This window comes from Erythrolamprus reginae, chromosome 2, assembly GCF_031021105.1.
Source record: "Erythrolamprus reginae isolate rEryReg1 chromosome 2, rEryReg1.hap1, whole genome shotgun sequence".
NCBI lineage: Eukaryota > Metazoa > Chordata > Lepidosauria > Squamata > Dipsadidae > Erythrolamprus > Erythrolamprus reginae.
The window spans coordinates 157087047-157100480 of record NC_091951.1 but is presented as its reverse complement, the minus strand read 5'-3'; the positions used below and the strand labels follow the sequence as shown (position 1 = coordinate 157100480).

Below are 13434 nucleotides of genomic sequence, written 5' to 3'. Positions count from 1 at the left end.
CAAACAGCTGTAAGCACCCTGCGGCCCAGATGCGACCCACAGGCCTTGAATTTGACATTCCTATCTTAGAATTAGAAGAAACCACTGGATCGGTAGAAGGGGTTGATGGTTCATGACTGCTATTCACATCTCTAAATAACTTATCCAGTACAGTGGTACCTCTACTTAAGAACTTAATTCGTTCTGTAACCAGGTTCTTAAGCAATGTTCCCTCTAATTTTTTTCCAGTGTGGGCGGAAAAGTATTGTGTCTGAGCGGCAGTCCCCTTGGGACTGGGTGGCATAGAAGTATGTATGTATGTATGTATGCATGTATGTATAAATAAATAAATAAGAAAAAAAATCCCTTCTTTTTTATTAAAAGAAATTAATAATAAAACTTTCGGGGAAACACGGTAGAAGCAATTTTTCCCATAGGTATCAATGTAAAAGCAAATAATGCGTGCAAACCCATTAGGAAAGAAATAAAAGCTTGGAATTTGAGGAGGAAGAGGAGGACAGTCGGTGCCGAAGGAAGAATGTGAGATGAGAGGAATAAAAAAATAATCCAAAACTTTAACGCTTAAAAAATAAAGAGGGACTCTGAGGTGGTGAGGAAGAGCACGCGCCTCCTTCCGTTCGCTATGGACTACCAAGGCCTCCTTAAGCGCCACTGAAAGGCTCCTCTGGCAGCCCAGAAAAGCTGGAGATGGCCAGGATTAAAGGGGGAATGGCAGAAAACTGGCCGGGCTTTTGTGCCGCTCTGAAATTTCCTGGGAAATTTTTCTAGGCTCGGGTTCTTAAGTAGAAAATGGTTCTTAAGAGGCAAAAAAATCTTGAACACCCAGTTCTTATTTAGAAAAGTTCTTAAGTAGAGGGGTTCTTAAGTAGAGGTACCACTGTACTAATTTAGAAGCCGATTTAGCATAGCCCCACCTCCTCAGCTCTCCCAATTTAGGTATCTGGGAATAAAACTACACAAATAATAAATTTGGCTTCAAAGGACAACCATCCATCTTGTGTTGTATAAAATCCTGATGATGGATCCTCTGAGCACTGCTATGTGCGGTCACTTAAATTGGGTCACGGTAGGAGCCTTGATTGGTTCTGTCCAGGACCCAGGCTTCTGGACCCAAAGCCTTCTTGGGAGTGTCCTACCTCCCCCTCTTCATTTTCAGTGGTGCTCAAGAGCTGAATGAGACAACTCACTGTGATCAACTTGCCATGGCCAAATTACTGCGGGACAATTCAATTTAATTGTTTAAAATATTTTTTTTTTAAAAAATTGTCATTCACATTTCATTTTGTTCCTCCTTTGGCATCTTTAATGATTCTACAGCAGTGATTCCCAACCTTTTTTTGCCCATGCTCCACCTAAGCATCTCTAAAATCCTGATGCCTCCCTCCCCCACATATAATTATTATTCAAAAAGTGAACTCCTACTCATGTGGAAGAAGCCTAAAAGGCCATTAACTTGGTTTAAACAAGGTTCCAATTGCCCCCATTAAAAATCAAATCCCCCCCCCATGGGGTGTAGGCCTCATGTTGGGAACCAGGGTCCTGCAGTAATCCTCGACTAGTAGCAGTTCATTTAATGACTGTTCAAAGTTACAATGGCACTGGAAAAAAGTGACTTATAACCATTTTCCACACTTATGACCCTTGCAGTATCCCTAAGATCATGTGATCAAAATTCAGACGTTCAGCAACTGACTCCTGTTGACGACAGATGCAGTGTCCCAGGATCCAGTGATCAACTTTCATGACCACCTAACAAGCAAAGTCAATGGGGAAGCAGGATTCGTTTAACAACCATGTCACCAACAACAGCAGTGATTCACTTAACAACTGTGGCAAGAAAGGTCGTAAAATGAGACAAAATTCACTTAACGAGGATTTCACTTCGCAACAGAAACTATGGTCTCGATTGCGGTCGTAAGTCAAGGACTATCCGTGTTCCACTTATTTATTATTAAAGTTGAAAGGGACCCTGCAGGTCATCAAGTCCTACCCCCTGCTTAAGCAGGAAATCCTACAGCACCCCAGCCAGATGACAGTCCAATTTCTTCTTGAATATGTCAAGAGTTTGGGAGTACACAACCTCTGCTGGCAGGTTGATTACACTGACTGTCAGGAAGTTCTTCCTTATTTTCAGGTTGAGTCTCTCCTTGGTCAGCTTCCAACCGTTGTTCCTCATCTGGCCCTCTGGTGCCCTGGAAAATAGTGTGACCCCCTCCTCTCTGTGGCAACCCCTCAATACTGCTATCATGTCCCCCCTGGCCCTTCTTTTCTCTAGGTTATCCATGTCCAGTTCTAGCAACCTCTCGTCATAAGTCTTGATTTCTAGTCCCCTATTCATTTTGGTTGCTCTTTTCTGCACCTTCTCCAGTTTCTTTCTAAAAATTTCTTTAATTTTTTTTATTTAAAACGAAACAGACATATAAAAACACACAAACATAAAAGAAAAATACATATGTCCAAGATGATCTACATCCCGATTCTCGTCAGAAGCACATGCAGGGTTTTATATGATTTTATGACAAATTGAAAACATCTTAGTCTAAAACATTTTACATCAAATTGAAAACATTTTAGTCTACGTTCGCTGTAAATAATAATAATAATAATAATAATAATAATAATAATTCTCAATTCTGCTGTCCCCTGGGATTGTGATGTCGATGATCCATACTTTCTTTTTCTCCACAATCAGGATGTCTGGTGTATTATGCTTCAGAATTCGGGACTTCCCACTTCAGACTGACCGAATTCTGAAGCATAACATACCAGACATCCTGACCGTGGAGAAAAAGAAAGTATGGATCATCGACATTGCAATCCCAGGGGACAGAATTGAGGAGAAGCAGCTAGAGAAATTAGTGAAATACGAAGATCTAAAAATCGAGCTGCAACGTCTCTGGCATAAGCCAGTGAGTGGTCCCAGTGGTACTTGGCACGATGGGCGCAGTGCCAAAGGATCTCAGCGGACATTTGAAAACCATTGGAATTGACAAAGTCTCCATCTGTCAATTGCAAAAGGATGCTTTACTGGGATCGGCAAACATAATTCGCCGCTACATCACTCAGCCCTAGGTGCTTGGGAAGCGCCCAACTGGTGATGAAATACGAAACCCAGCATAGTGATCTCGTTTGCTGTGTTGTATTGACATAATAATAATAATTTATTAGACTTGTATGCCGCCCCTCTCCGAAGACTCGTTGCGGCATAATGTACATTTTACACAAAATGTACATTTTATGAAAGAAAAAATAAGAAAGGAAATAAACATTTTACAGAAGAACTTGAAAAAGAATAGGAAAAAAAAGACTTCAAAAAAGCGAGAAAATCTAGTTTCCAATTTTGAAAAAAGAGATAAACATATTGATTATTAATCTTTTAAACCTTGCATTCCAGTTTCTATGTCTCTTTTGAAGGGTATTGACCAGAACTGAGTGCAGTAGTCCAGGTGTGATCTGACCAGGGCCTTATAGAGTGGTATTAATACCTCCCTGGCCTTGGAGTGTATCCCGCTATTGCAGCTTATTTCTTCGATATTAATGTACCGCTGCTGGTCCCGCAAGCGAGTTTGTTCTGTGGCAAATTGCCCTGCTTCGAGCAGGCCGTGGCAGAGCCGCTCAAGGGAGTCGCCCAAGCGGCAACTTTTATTCCGGAGAGCAGCCAAGCGAGGAGTCGAGCGGCACAGCGGCCTCTGCCGCCTACCCACAGCAAAGCCCTCGCTTCGCGGCTGGCTGGCTCGCTTGGGCCAAAGACGACTCAGCCAGGCGGCGCTGCCTCCCGGAAACGTGCTAAGGGGCATCTGACGTGCTTGCTTTGCGTCAGGGCAGGCTTGGCTTTCCTTTCCCCGCCCCGTCAGGAGGCGGATTAGGCCTGGGCTTCGCGGCCTAGCAGCTGCGCTCTCGCCTTTCCTTTGCGCTGCGTCTGGACACGTGTTGTGTACGCGCGCACGCTGTGTAGGAGCGCGGGGATTGCTCTGGATGGTGAGTGAGGGGCAGCGCGGGCCGGTGCGACGGAGGCGGCTTGGGTCGCTGCGTGTCGGCTTGCTCGCGGACTAGGCTGGGCTTGCCGTGACTCTTTCCCCCGCTTCCCTCCTGCCCCTTCTCGGCATGGTGGATATTCCTGTGCAGCCCTTGTTCGGCCGTGGCTGCTGGGGTTGATGGTCCCTGGGGCTGGGGGGAGGGGGGGAGCGACCTCTGTTCGAATCCTCGTGGCGTGCCCGGGGAATCGGGCCCGCAAGCCGAGAAGGAGCCTCCTCCTCCGCCGTGAGCCCAGGCCCTGCCTGACCATCTCCCCGGAAGGCGGCGCGTGTAGGTGCCCTTGCGCGAACGCCGGAGCGCATTGTCGATTTTGCTTTGCGGGGGACGCCGGATTAACCTCAGCTAGGCGGAGGGGGGGGCAGCATGTCTGAATCGGGGGTGGGAGGAAAGGGGACCACGCCGTAGCTTACCCCAGACTCTGCTGTGGCTGATGGGTCTAATGCGCGCGCGCTCTTTGCAAAAGGAAGGGAGGTGGGGAAGGCGAGAGGAGGAAAGAGTTGAATCCCTTCTTGTCTTGTTTCGTTTTAAACAGATCGGCAGGTTAGAGTTAGACGACGCATTCCTCTCTTAGAACCGGGACGTTTCTGCTGATTCCTTGCAAGAATGCCTTTTGCTGAACCGCTGGGCTGGGTTTTGGCCTGTTGTTGTTGTTGTTATTATTATTATTTATTAGATTTGTATGCCGCCCCTCTCCGGAGATTGGGACTGGCTCATAACAACAAAACAGAGTACAAATCCAATGATTAAAAACAATTTAAAACCCTTAATATAAAAACAGTCCCAGACAAAGCATACATAAAATGAGAAAGGTACTGGGGAGTCAATTTCCCCATGCCTGACGGCAGAGGTGGGTTTTAAGGAGTTTGCGAAAGGCAAGGAGGGTGGGGGCAGTCCTGATCTCCAGGGGGAGTTGATTCCAGAGGGTTGGGGCCGCCATAGAGAAGGCTCTTCCCCTGGGTCCTGCCAGATTACGTTTCGTCAATGGGACCTGGAGAAGGCCAACTCTGTGGGACCTAATCGGTCGCTGGGATTCGTGCGGCAGAAGGCGGTCCTGGAGATATTCTGGCCTGATGCCATGAAGGGCTTTATAGGTCATAACCAACACTTTGAATTGTGACCGGAAACTGATCGGCAACCAATGCAGACTGCAGAGTGTTGGTGTGACATGGACATACCTGGGGAAGCCCATGATTGTTCTCGCAGCTGCATTCTGCACGATCTGAAGTTTCCGAACACTCTTCAAAGGTAGCCCCATGTAGAGAGCATTACAGTAGTCGAACCTCGAAGTGATGAGGGCATGAGTGACTGTGAGCAGTGAGTCCCGGTCCAGGTAGGGCTGCAACTGGTGCACCAGGTAAACCTGGGCAAACGCCCTCCTCGCCACAGCCTAAAGATGGTTCTCTAATGTTAGCTGTGGATCGAGGACACCCAAGTGGCAGACCCTCTCTGAGGGGGTCAGTAATCCCCCCCCAGGGTGATGGATGGACAGATGGAATTGTCCTTGGGAGGCAAAACCCACAGCCACTCCATCTTATCAGGGTGAAGTTTGAGCCTGTTGACACCCATCTAGACCCTAACAGCCTCCAGGCACCAGCACATCACTTCCACTGCTTCGTTGACTGGACATGGGGTGGAGATGTACAGCTGGGTATCATCAGCATACTGATGATACCTCACCCCATGCCCTTGGATGATCTTGCCCAGCGGTTTCATATAGATATTAAATAGCAGGGGGGGAGAGGACCGACCCCTGAGGCACCCCACAAGGGAGAGACCTAGAGGTTGACCTCTGACCCCCCACTAACACCGACTGCGACCGACCGGAGAGGTAGGAGGAGAACCACTGAAGGACAGTGCCTTGTAGCCCGTCTTTGGACCTGTTCAATTTTGTCAATATCTTTTTGTAGGTGAGGTCTCCAGAACTGAACACAGTATTCCAAATGTGGTCTCACCAGCGCTCTATATAGCGGGATCATAATCTCCCTCTTCCTGCTTGTTATACCTCTAGCTATGCAGCCAAGAATCCTACTTTCTTTTCCTACCACCCGACCACTGCTCACCCATTTTGAGACTGTCAGAAATCACTACCCCTAAATGCTTCTCTTCTGAAGTTTTTGCTAACACAGGACTGCCAATACAATACTCAGATTGAGGATTCCTTTTCCCCAAGTGTATTATTTTACATTTGGAAACATTAAACTGCAGTTTCCATTGCTTTGACTATTTATCTAGTAAAGCTAAATCATTTACCCTATTACAGACGCCTCCAGGAATATCAACCCTATTGCACACTTTAGACTCATCGGCAAATAGGCAAACCTTCCCCTATGTCACTCACAAACATATTAAAAAGAATAGGATCTCTATTCTCTAAGAGATTTTAGTCTCTCTTCTCATATAACAGTAAAAAATTCACCATATTTATAGTTGCTGCCTTCATCCTATAATACTGTCATACTGGTACTGTATGTTCATTATTTTTATAACCACTCACACTTTATATTTTCATATTTTCTATCTATTTTTGATCCATTCATACCATCATTGGGTTGTGTGATTATTTTAATGATTAATGGTTTTTAATTGTTCTTTAAGTATTGGATTTGTACACTTTATTATTGTTGTGAGCTGCTCCGAGTCTCTGGAGAGGGGCGGCCTACAAATCTAATAAATTACCGTATTATTATTAACTATCATCCCTCTTTCATCTCGGGTAGAATTAGCTTTGTGAGGCTGCGCTGGAGAAGCTCGCTTCCAGGCCACCCCGTGACATTTTCTTCTCCCCCGATGATTCAGTTCTCCTGACATGCTCTCAGGTGCAAGAATGCGCCTGCAGCTCTGCCCTTCCCCACCCCCCCTCCAATTTCCCATGCCGTTTCCTTAGCATCTGTATCTTTGTGTGCCCTTGGCTGCCACGTGGGTGAGATTTGTTTTGCATATGACACCTGGTGCCCTCCAGCTATGCTGTACTTAATTGCCCACTAGCCAGAAAATAATGGGATGTAATCCAGAGCATCTAAGAAGATCCCAGGTGTGGGAGACTGTTTTGTTAGATAAGTGTGATACAGGGTGCGTTCCAAAAGTACTGCAATTATTATTATTTTTTAAAGTAATTTACTGAATGGATTTGCACAAACAGTTAAATTTTTCGAAGTACTGTCCTTGGGCCTCTACACTTTTTTTCCAGTGACTCTGCCATGACCGGTACGCACCCTGGAAGGTGTCTTCGGGAACCTCTCGCAAGGTCTTTGTCACGGCTGATTGGATCTTTTCTATGGATGAAAAACGGGTTCCTTTCAGGGCTGCCTTAATCTGAGGGAACAAAAAGAAGTCTGCTGGGGCAACATCAGGATTATAGGGGGGGGGGGGTGGAGCAATGTTGGCATCTGGTATTTGTCCAGGAACTTGCAGACTCGTGCGTTGTGGCAAGGCGCATTCTGATGGAGTTGCCAGGTAGTGGAGTTGGCTTTTCTCGTCCTGATGACCCTTTTTTGGAGTCTTTCCAGCCCATCCACGTAGTAGGCAGCGTTAACTGTCTGTCCTCGAGGAACAAACTCCTTATGGACCACTCCTTTGCTGTCAAAAAAGACAATGAGCATTGTTTTCACTTTTGATTTGCTCATTCTTGCCTTTTTGGGCTTGAGGGACTGGTCAGTGTGCCATTCAGAGCTTTGGCGTTTTGTTTCTGGGTCGTATTCAAAAACCCAGGTTTCATCACCAGTGATGACGTCCAAATAATCAGGTTCAGTTTCTATACGTTGCAAAAGTTCACTTTAAATTTCTGATTCCATTTTTTTCGTGACACGGTCGGCGCGCAGAGGTTTACAATAACTGACGTCCTGCCGCTTCCACAGCTTGGAAAACACTGACACCGGTTTCGCGGCAAAGCTTAGCATCCCCCCCACTTACTCCAAGTGCTTCGATCCCACTCCGCCCCCAAGAGCGGCACGGGAAATTCAATTGCATTACTTTTGGGGTGCACCCTGTACTTCTATGTGCCAGTGGGAGAATGGGGAAAAATGTGGGTGGCAAATTTGAAGCAAGGTAGACTGAGGAAACTCTCCTGTTGCTGTTTATTTTAAGGAAGTGCTCATGTTCAGATAATAGTACAGTGTTCCCTCGATTTTTGCGGGTTCGAACTTCGCGAATAGCCTACACCACGGTTTTTCAAAAAATATTAATTAAAAAATACTTTGCGGTTTTTTTCCTATACCACGGTTTTTCCCACCCAATGACGTCATATGTCATCGGCAAACTAATATTTTTTGCAAATAAATAACAAAAAAATAATTATTGTTAATAAATAATTATGTTTATAAATATCAGGATCACTAAGTGTCTTATTCAATGGTGAGTACCAGTAATAATGGTGAGTAAATGGTTGTTAAGGGAATGGGAAATGGTAATTTAGGAGTTTAAAGTGTTAAGGGAAGGCTTGTGATACTGTCCATAGCCAAAAATGGTGTATTTACTTCCGCATCTCTACTTTGTGGAAATTCGACTTTCGCGGGCGGTCTCGGAACGCATCCCCCGCGGAAATCGAGGGAACACTGTACACTATAATGTGTGTGTGATAGCATGCCGTGTATACATCCACTTACACAGAGAGAGAGAGAGAGAGAGAGAGAGAAGGGGGTGTTAAATACCTGGTTCCCCAAAAAAGAGACACAAGATGCAAACCCCCTCAAAAATAGAGCACTAAATGATTTTTTTCCTTCAGCAAGGCCTGTTGTATTTATAAGAAGGATTCGTCTATTTAACCTGGCAGCATGTTTTAATCTATGAGTAGGGACTCTTGGGGTTTCTTAATGGCAAGTAAAACTATTGCCAATCAAACTTCAAGGCAATCCAGGAAATGGTCAGATAATAGTGCGAGCCTTTTTAATTTATTTATGTTATTTATATTTCTTGCTATGGCTGCTAATTTGTCTGTCTAAAGACTAAGCAAATTTCACACCTCATTAAAGGCTATAATGTGAATTGCATGTTCCAGAGCACAGTCATTTCAAAAAACAGAAATGCACCATTTACAAGTTAATTTTCAGTTAGTTGCAAAGCAACATGAAAGTACATCTAGAGCCCTCATATGCAGCAAAACTATTATATAATCTAATCCTCTGTTGGATTTAACAATGTAGGTAATTTAAGGTTTTCAGAAAGATGAAAAGTTTTTCTTCTATCCTACCTTTCAAAAAAAGTGTATTTCATGGGAATTTTATTCCTGTATTTTAATAGATAGTATCCTGTTTTCCCTAAAATAAGACATTCCCTGATAATAAGCCCAATCGGCTTTTGAATGCATGGCAATAAGGCCGAGCGCTTATTTCAGGGTTCAAAAAAAATATAAGGCAGGATTTTATTTTCAGGGAAAGATGGTAAATATTTATTGCTATGTATTTCTATTTGAAAGCTTACGATTGGAAAATCTGAATTACAGATGTGCTTTGAATTTACCTGACCGTTTATACAGATTTGATAATTAATCTAAAGATAGATTGGTTTTAGATTTTTAACAGAATCTGTGTTGTGGAAACCAAATTGATGTTGATCATGATTTCTAAAGGATCATAAAGTTCATGGCAATTTTAAAAGGTACCTGCCATGTCCTTATAATCCCTATTCAGCATAGGAAGATGAGAGACACGGGAAGCAAGATAGAGGTAGAAGTGAAAAAGTAAAGACTATCTGATTGTCTCATAGAAACACAGAAACATAGAAGACTGACGGCAGAAAAAGACCTCATGATCCATCTAGTCTGCCCTTATATTATTTTCTGTATTTTATCTTAGGATGGATATATGTTTATCCCAGGCATGTTTAAATTCAGTTACTGTGGATTTACCAACCACGTCTGCTGGAAGTTTGTTCCAAGGATCTACTACTCTTTCAGTAAAATAATATTTTCTCATGTTGCTTTTGATCTTTCCCCCAACTAACTTCAGATTGTGTCCCCTTGTTCTTGTGTTCACTTTTCTCAATAACATATTTAAGGGTGGATTTTACCATAGCACAGAGAAAAGAGGGCTGAGCTGGAGGCATTTGATTTTGAGGTGGAATATTATTATTTTTTTGCAGAGTGAAGTTGCCTTGCTAGGATGGTGGTTGTTGCCTTTACCAAGTGACGCACCATGCCGATAGTGGACAAATTAAAAGAAGCCCTAAAGCCTGGGCGCAAAGACTCTGCTGACGATGTTGACCTGGGTAAACTGTTGGCTGCTTCTGCCAAGAAGATTTTACTGCAAAAGATCGAGTTTGAACCAGCCTCCAAAAACTTCTCCTACCAGCTGGAGACCCTCAAGAGCAAGTACGTTTTGTTGAACCCAAGGACAGAAAACTGCAGTCGGCACAAGAACTCTGAAGAGGGACCCATACGAAAACAAGGTGCCTTCCTCGTTTCTGGTGCTTGTCTTTTGGAGAGTGAGTTCTTAATTTGTTTTTGAGTTGCTGACTTCTCTTGTTTTCCTTCCGACAGGTAATGAGCATGTGTCGGGAAGTGATGGGGTGCCTGCTCCCCAAAAGGTCCTCTTCCCTCTGGAGCGACTCTCTCTAAAATGGGAGCGGGTGTACCGTGTTGGAGCCGGTCTCCACAACCTGGGCAACACCTGCTTCCTCAACTCAACTCTACAGTGTTTGACGTACACCCCACCTCTAGCCAATTATCTTCTTTCCAAGGAGCACAGCCGCAACTGTAAGTGTGTGGCTGAGTTTGTGTGTGTTTTGCAGTGCTGTATGTGCCCACTGGTTCATATCTCTTTTCTCCTTAGAGCAAAGGCTGTAGGAACAATCTGTTTCATTTTAAAAGGCCCATGAAGGATGGAGTTCTAAAAAATATAAGGTTATGGCGTAGCCCAGGGAAGGAGGCATTTAGAGGGAACATGTGCACAACATTGTTGGTGTATGTCTTTTGGTGTGTGTTGAGGGAATTGAAAGGGATCGGATGGATTCAGGGTTCCTTCTGGTAAGCTGCTTCTTTCTCATCCCCATTATTATTATTGTTGTTGTTTATTAGATTTGTATGCCGCCCTTCTCTGAAAACTCGGGGCGGCTCACAGAATAAATATATACAAAGCGTACAAAACAAATCTAATACATTAAAAAACTAAAGCTAAAAACCCTATATATTACTCAATCAGACAATCCAATCACACCATGCATCACATTTATTGGTCAGGGGGGCAAGATCTAATGGCCCCAGGCCTGGCGACATAGGCGAGTCTTAAGACTCTTGCGGAAGGCGAGGAGGGTGGGGGCAGTACGAATCTCTGGGAGGAGCTGACTCTAGAGGGTTGGGGCTCCCACAGAGAAGGCTCTTCCCCTAGGCCCTGCCAAATGACATTGTCTGGTTGATGAGATCTGGAGAAGGCCAACTCTGTGGGACCTAACCAGCCGCTGGGATTTATGCGGCAGAAGGCAGTCCTGTAATTAATCTGGTCCGATGCCATGTAGGGCTTTGTAGGTCATTACCAACACTTTGAATTGTGTCTGGAAACCAATCGGCAACCAGTACAGTCTGCGGAGTGTTGGAGAGACATGGGTATATCTAGGAAGACCCATGACCGCTCGCACGGCTGCATTCTGCATGATTTGAAGTTTCCGAACACTCTTCAAAGGTAGCCCCATGTAGAGAGCATTGCAGTAGTCGAACCTCAAGGTGATAAGAGCATGAGTGACTGTGAGCAAGGACTCCCTAGCCAGATAGGGCCGCAACTGGTGCACCAGGCGAACCTGGGTAAACGTCCCCCTCGCCACAGCCGAAAGGTGATGTTCTAGAGTCAGTTGTGGATTGAGGAGGACGCCCAAGTTGTGGACCCTCTCTGAGGGGGTCAGTGATTCCCCCACCCCTGGGTAATGGACGGACAGGGGGAATTGTCCTTGGAAGGCACACCCACAGCCACTCCATCTTGTCAGGGTTGAGTTTAAGCCTGTTGGCACCCATCCAGACCCTAACAGTCTCATCAATTCCACTGCTTCACCGAGTGGACATGGGAAGGAGATGTACAACTGGGTGATGACAACTCACCTTTACTTTTACTATTACTTTTAGAGCATCGATGCAGGCAGAATTACTATCCCAAAACTAGAAAATTATGTCTTGTTTTGCTTCTGCCATGAGGTCATCAATCCCATGAGCATAGGATCTCCTCCAATTGGAGTTAATCTTCCATACATTGTGGGAGGAAGTTATGCCCTTTTACATAACAGGATCATAGCAAGATCAGGCAGGTAAAAATATTTGACCACTCAAATAATTCTGTCCATTTGATGTGGAAATACCCCCCTCCCGTCGACCGGAGCTTATTTTTTGAATTGCTCTCTACAATTTATAATGACAAATTTCTGATTCCTCTATTCTGATAGTGTTTTGAGGAAGAGATTAGGATTTTTCCAATATCTTTTATATGAGGTAATGCTTTAACAGACTTACACGAGAAGACTCTCAATGTGTTTAAGACACTAGGAAATATCTTAAGTAGTTTTCTGTTAAAGAAGTGTTATATAATGCAGTTAGGTTGTGATTTTAGATTCTACTGCATTTGAGGTTTTTTGTTTAGGATTTGGATATGTTCCGTTACTGGGGTCTTTGATTTCTGTAACTGAAATCTAGGAGCTGTGCTTCTTGTGACAAAGAATTACTTTGGGCCCAATTGTAATACAGGTAGTCCTCAACTTACAACCACAATTGAGCCCAGCGTATGTCATTAAGTGAGAAATTTGTTAAGTGAGGTTTCCTCCTTTTATGATTTTTCTTGCCCTATTTATTAAGTGAATCACTTCAGTTGTTAAATTAATAACACAGTTGTTAAGTGAACCTGGCTTCTCCCCTTGATTTTATTTGTTAAAAGGTCACAAAGGGTGATCACATGATCCCAAGTCACTGCAATTGTCATATGTATGAACCGGTTGTCAAGCACCTGAGTGTAAAACCTTTGGCCATGGAGATGCTGCAATGGTCATAAGTTGCTTTTTTCAGTGTGCCGTTGTAACTTTGAACGGTCACTAAATGAATTGTTGTAAGTCGAAGATTATCTTTAATGGTCCTGCAGCAGGGGTGAAATTCAGCAGGTTCTTGAGAACCAGTAGCGGAAATTTTGAGTATTTCGGAGAACCGACAAATACAACCTCTGGCCCCAGAGTGGGGAATTTGCAGTATCCTTCCCCTGCCATGCCCATCAAGCCAATAGTGGCAATGCCATCAAACCTGTGTCCTTCATCAGAGATCTTAAAAGTAAGCAGGGGGTTGGAATACTGTCTACCTGTCCGTCTACCTGTCCAGTTCATCACTGTGGGCAAGAGACCTTTTGAGATGTTAACCATAATTTAAATACTTTTACATGTGAATTGAGGTTTTTTTTAATTTAAAAAAGCAAGATTTCTAGAATTTATGGTTACTAAGGGAAG

At 44.2% G+C, this 13434-nt stretch overlaps 1 protein-coding gene across 2 annotated transcripts in view; it reads left to right on the top strand.

The window, feature by feature from the left end:
• The first annotated feature begins 3846 nt into the window (after positions 1-3846).
• Positions 3847-13434, top strand: part of USP36 (ubiquitin specific peptidase 36) — a 43564-nt gene continuing 33976 nt past the window's right edge. Inside the window, exons 1-3 of one of the 2 annotated variants that reach the window (XM_070740151.1) lie at positions 3847-3978; positions 10111-10416; positions 10508-10723. In XM_070740151.1, coding sequence (XP_070596252.1) covers positions 10164-10416; positions 10508-10723 — 469 coding nt within the window. In that variant the 5' untranslated portion in view covers positions 3847-3978; positions 10111-10163. Of the gene's footprint in view, positions 3979-4004; positions 4306-10110; positions 10417-10507; positions 10724-13434 lie in introns of those variants that run through there. The other variant, XM_070740152.1, reaches the window with a different exon arrangement.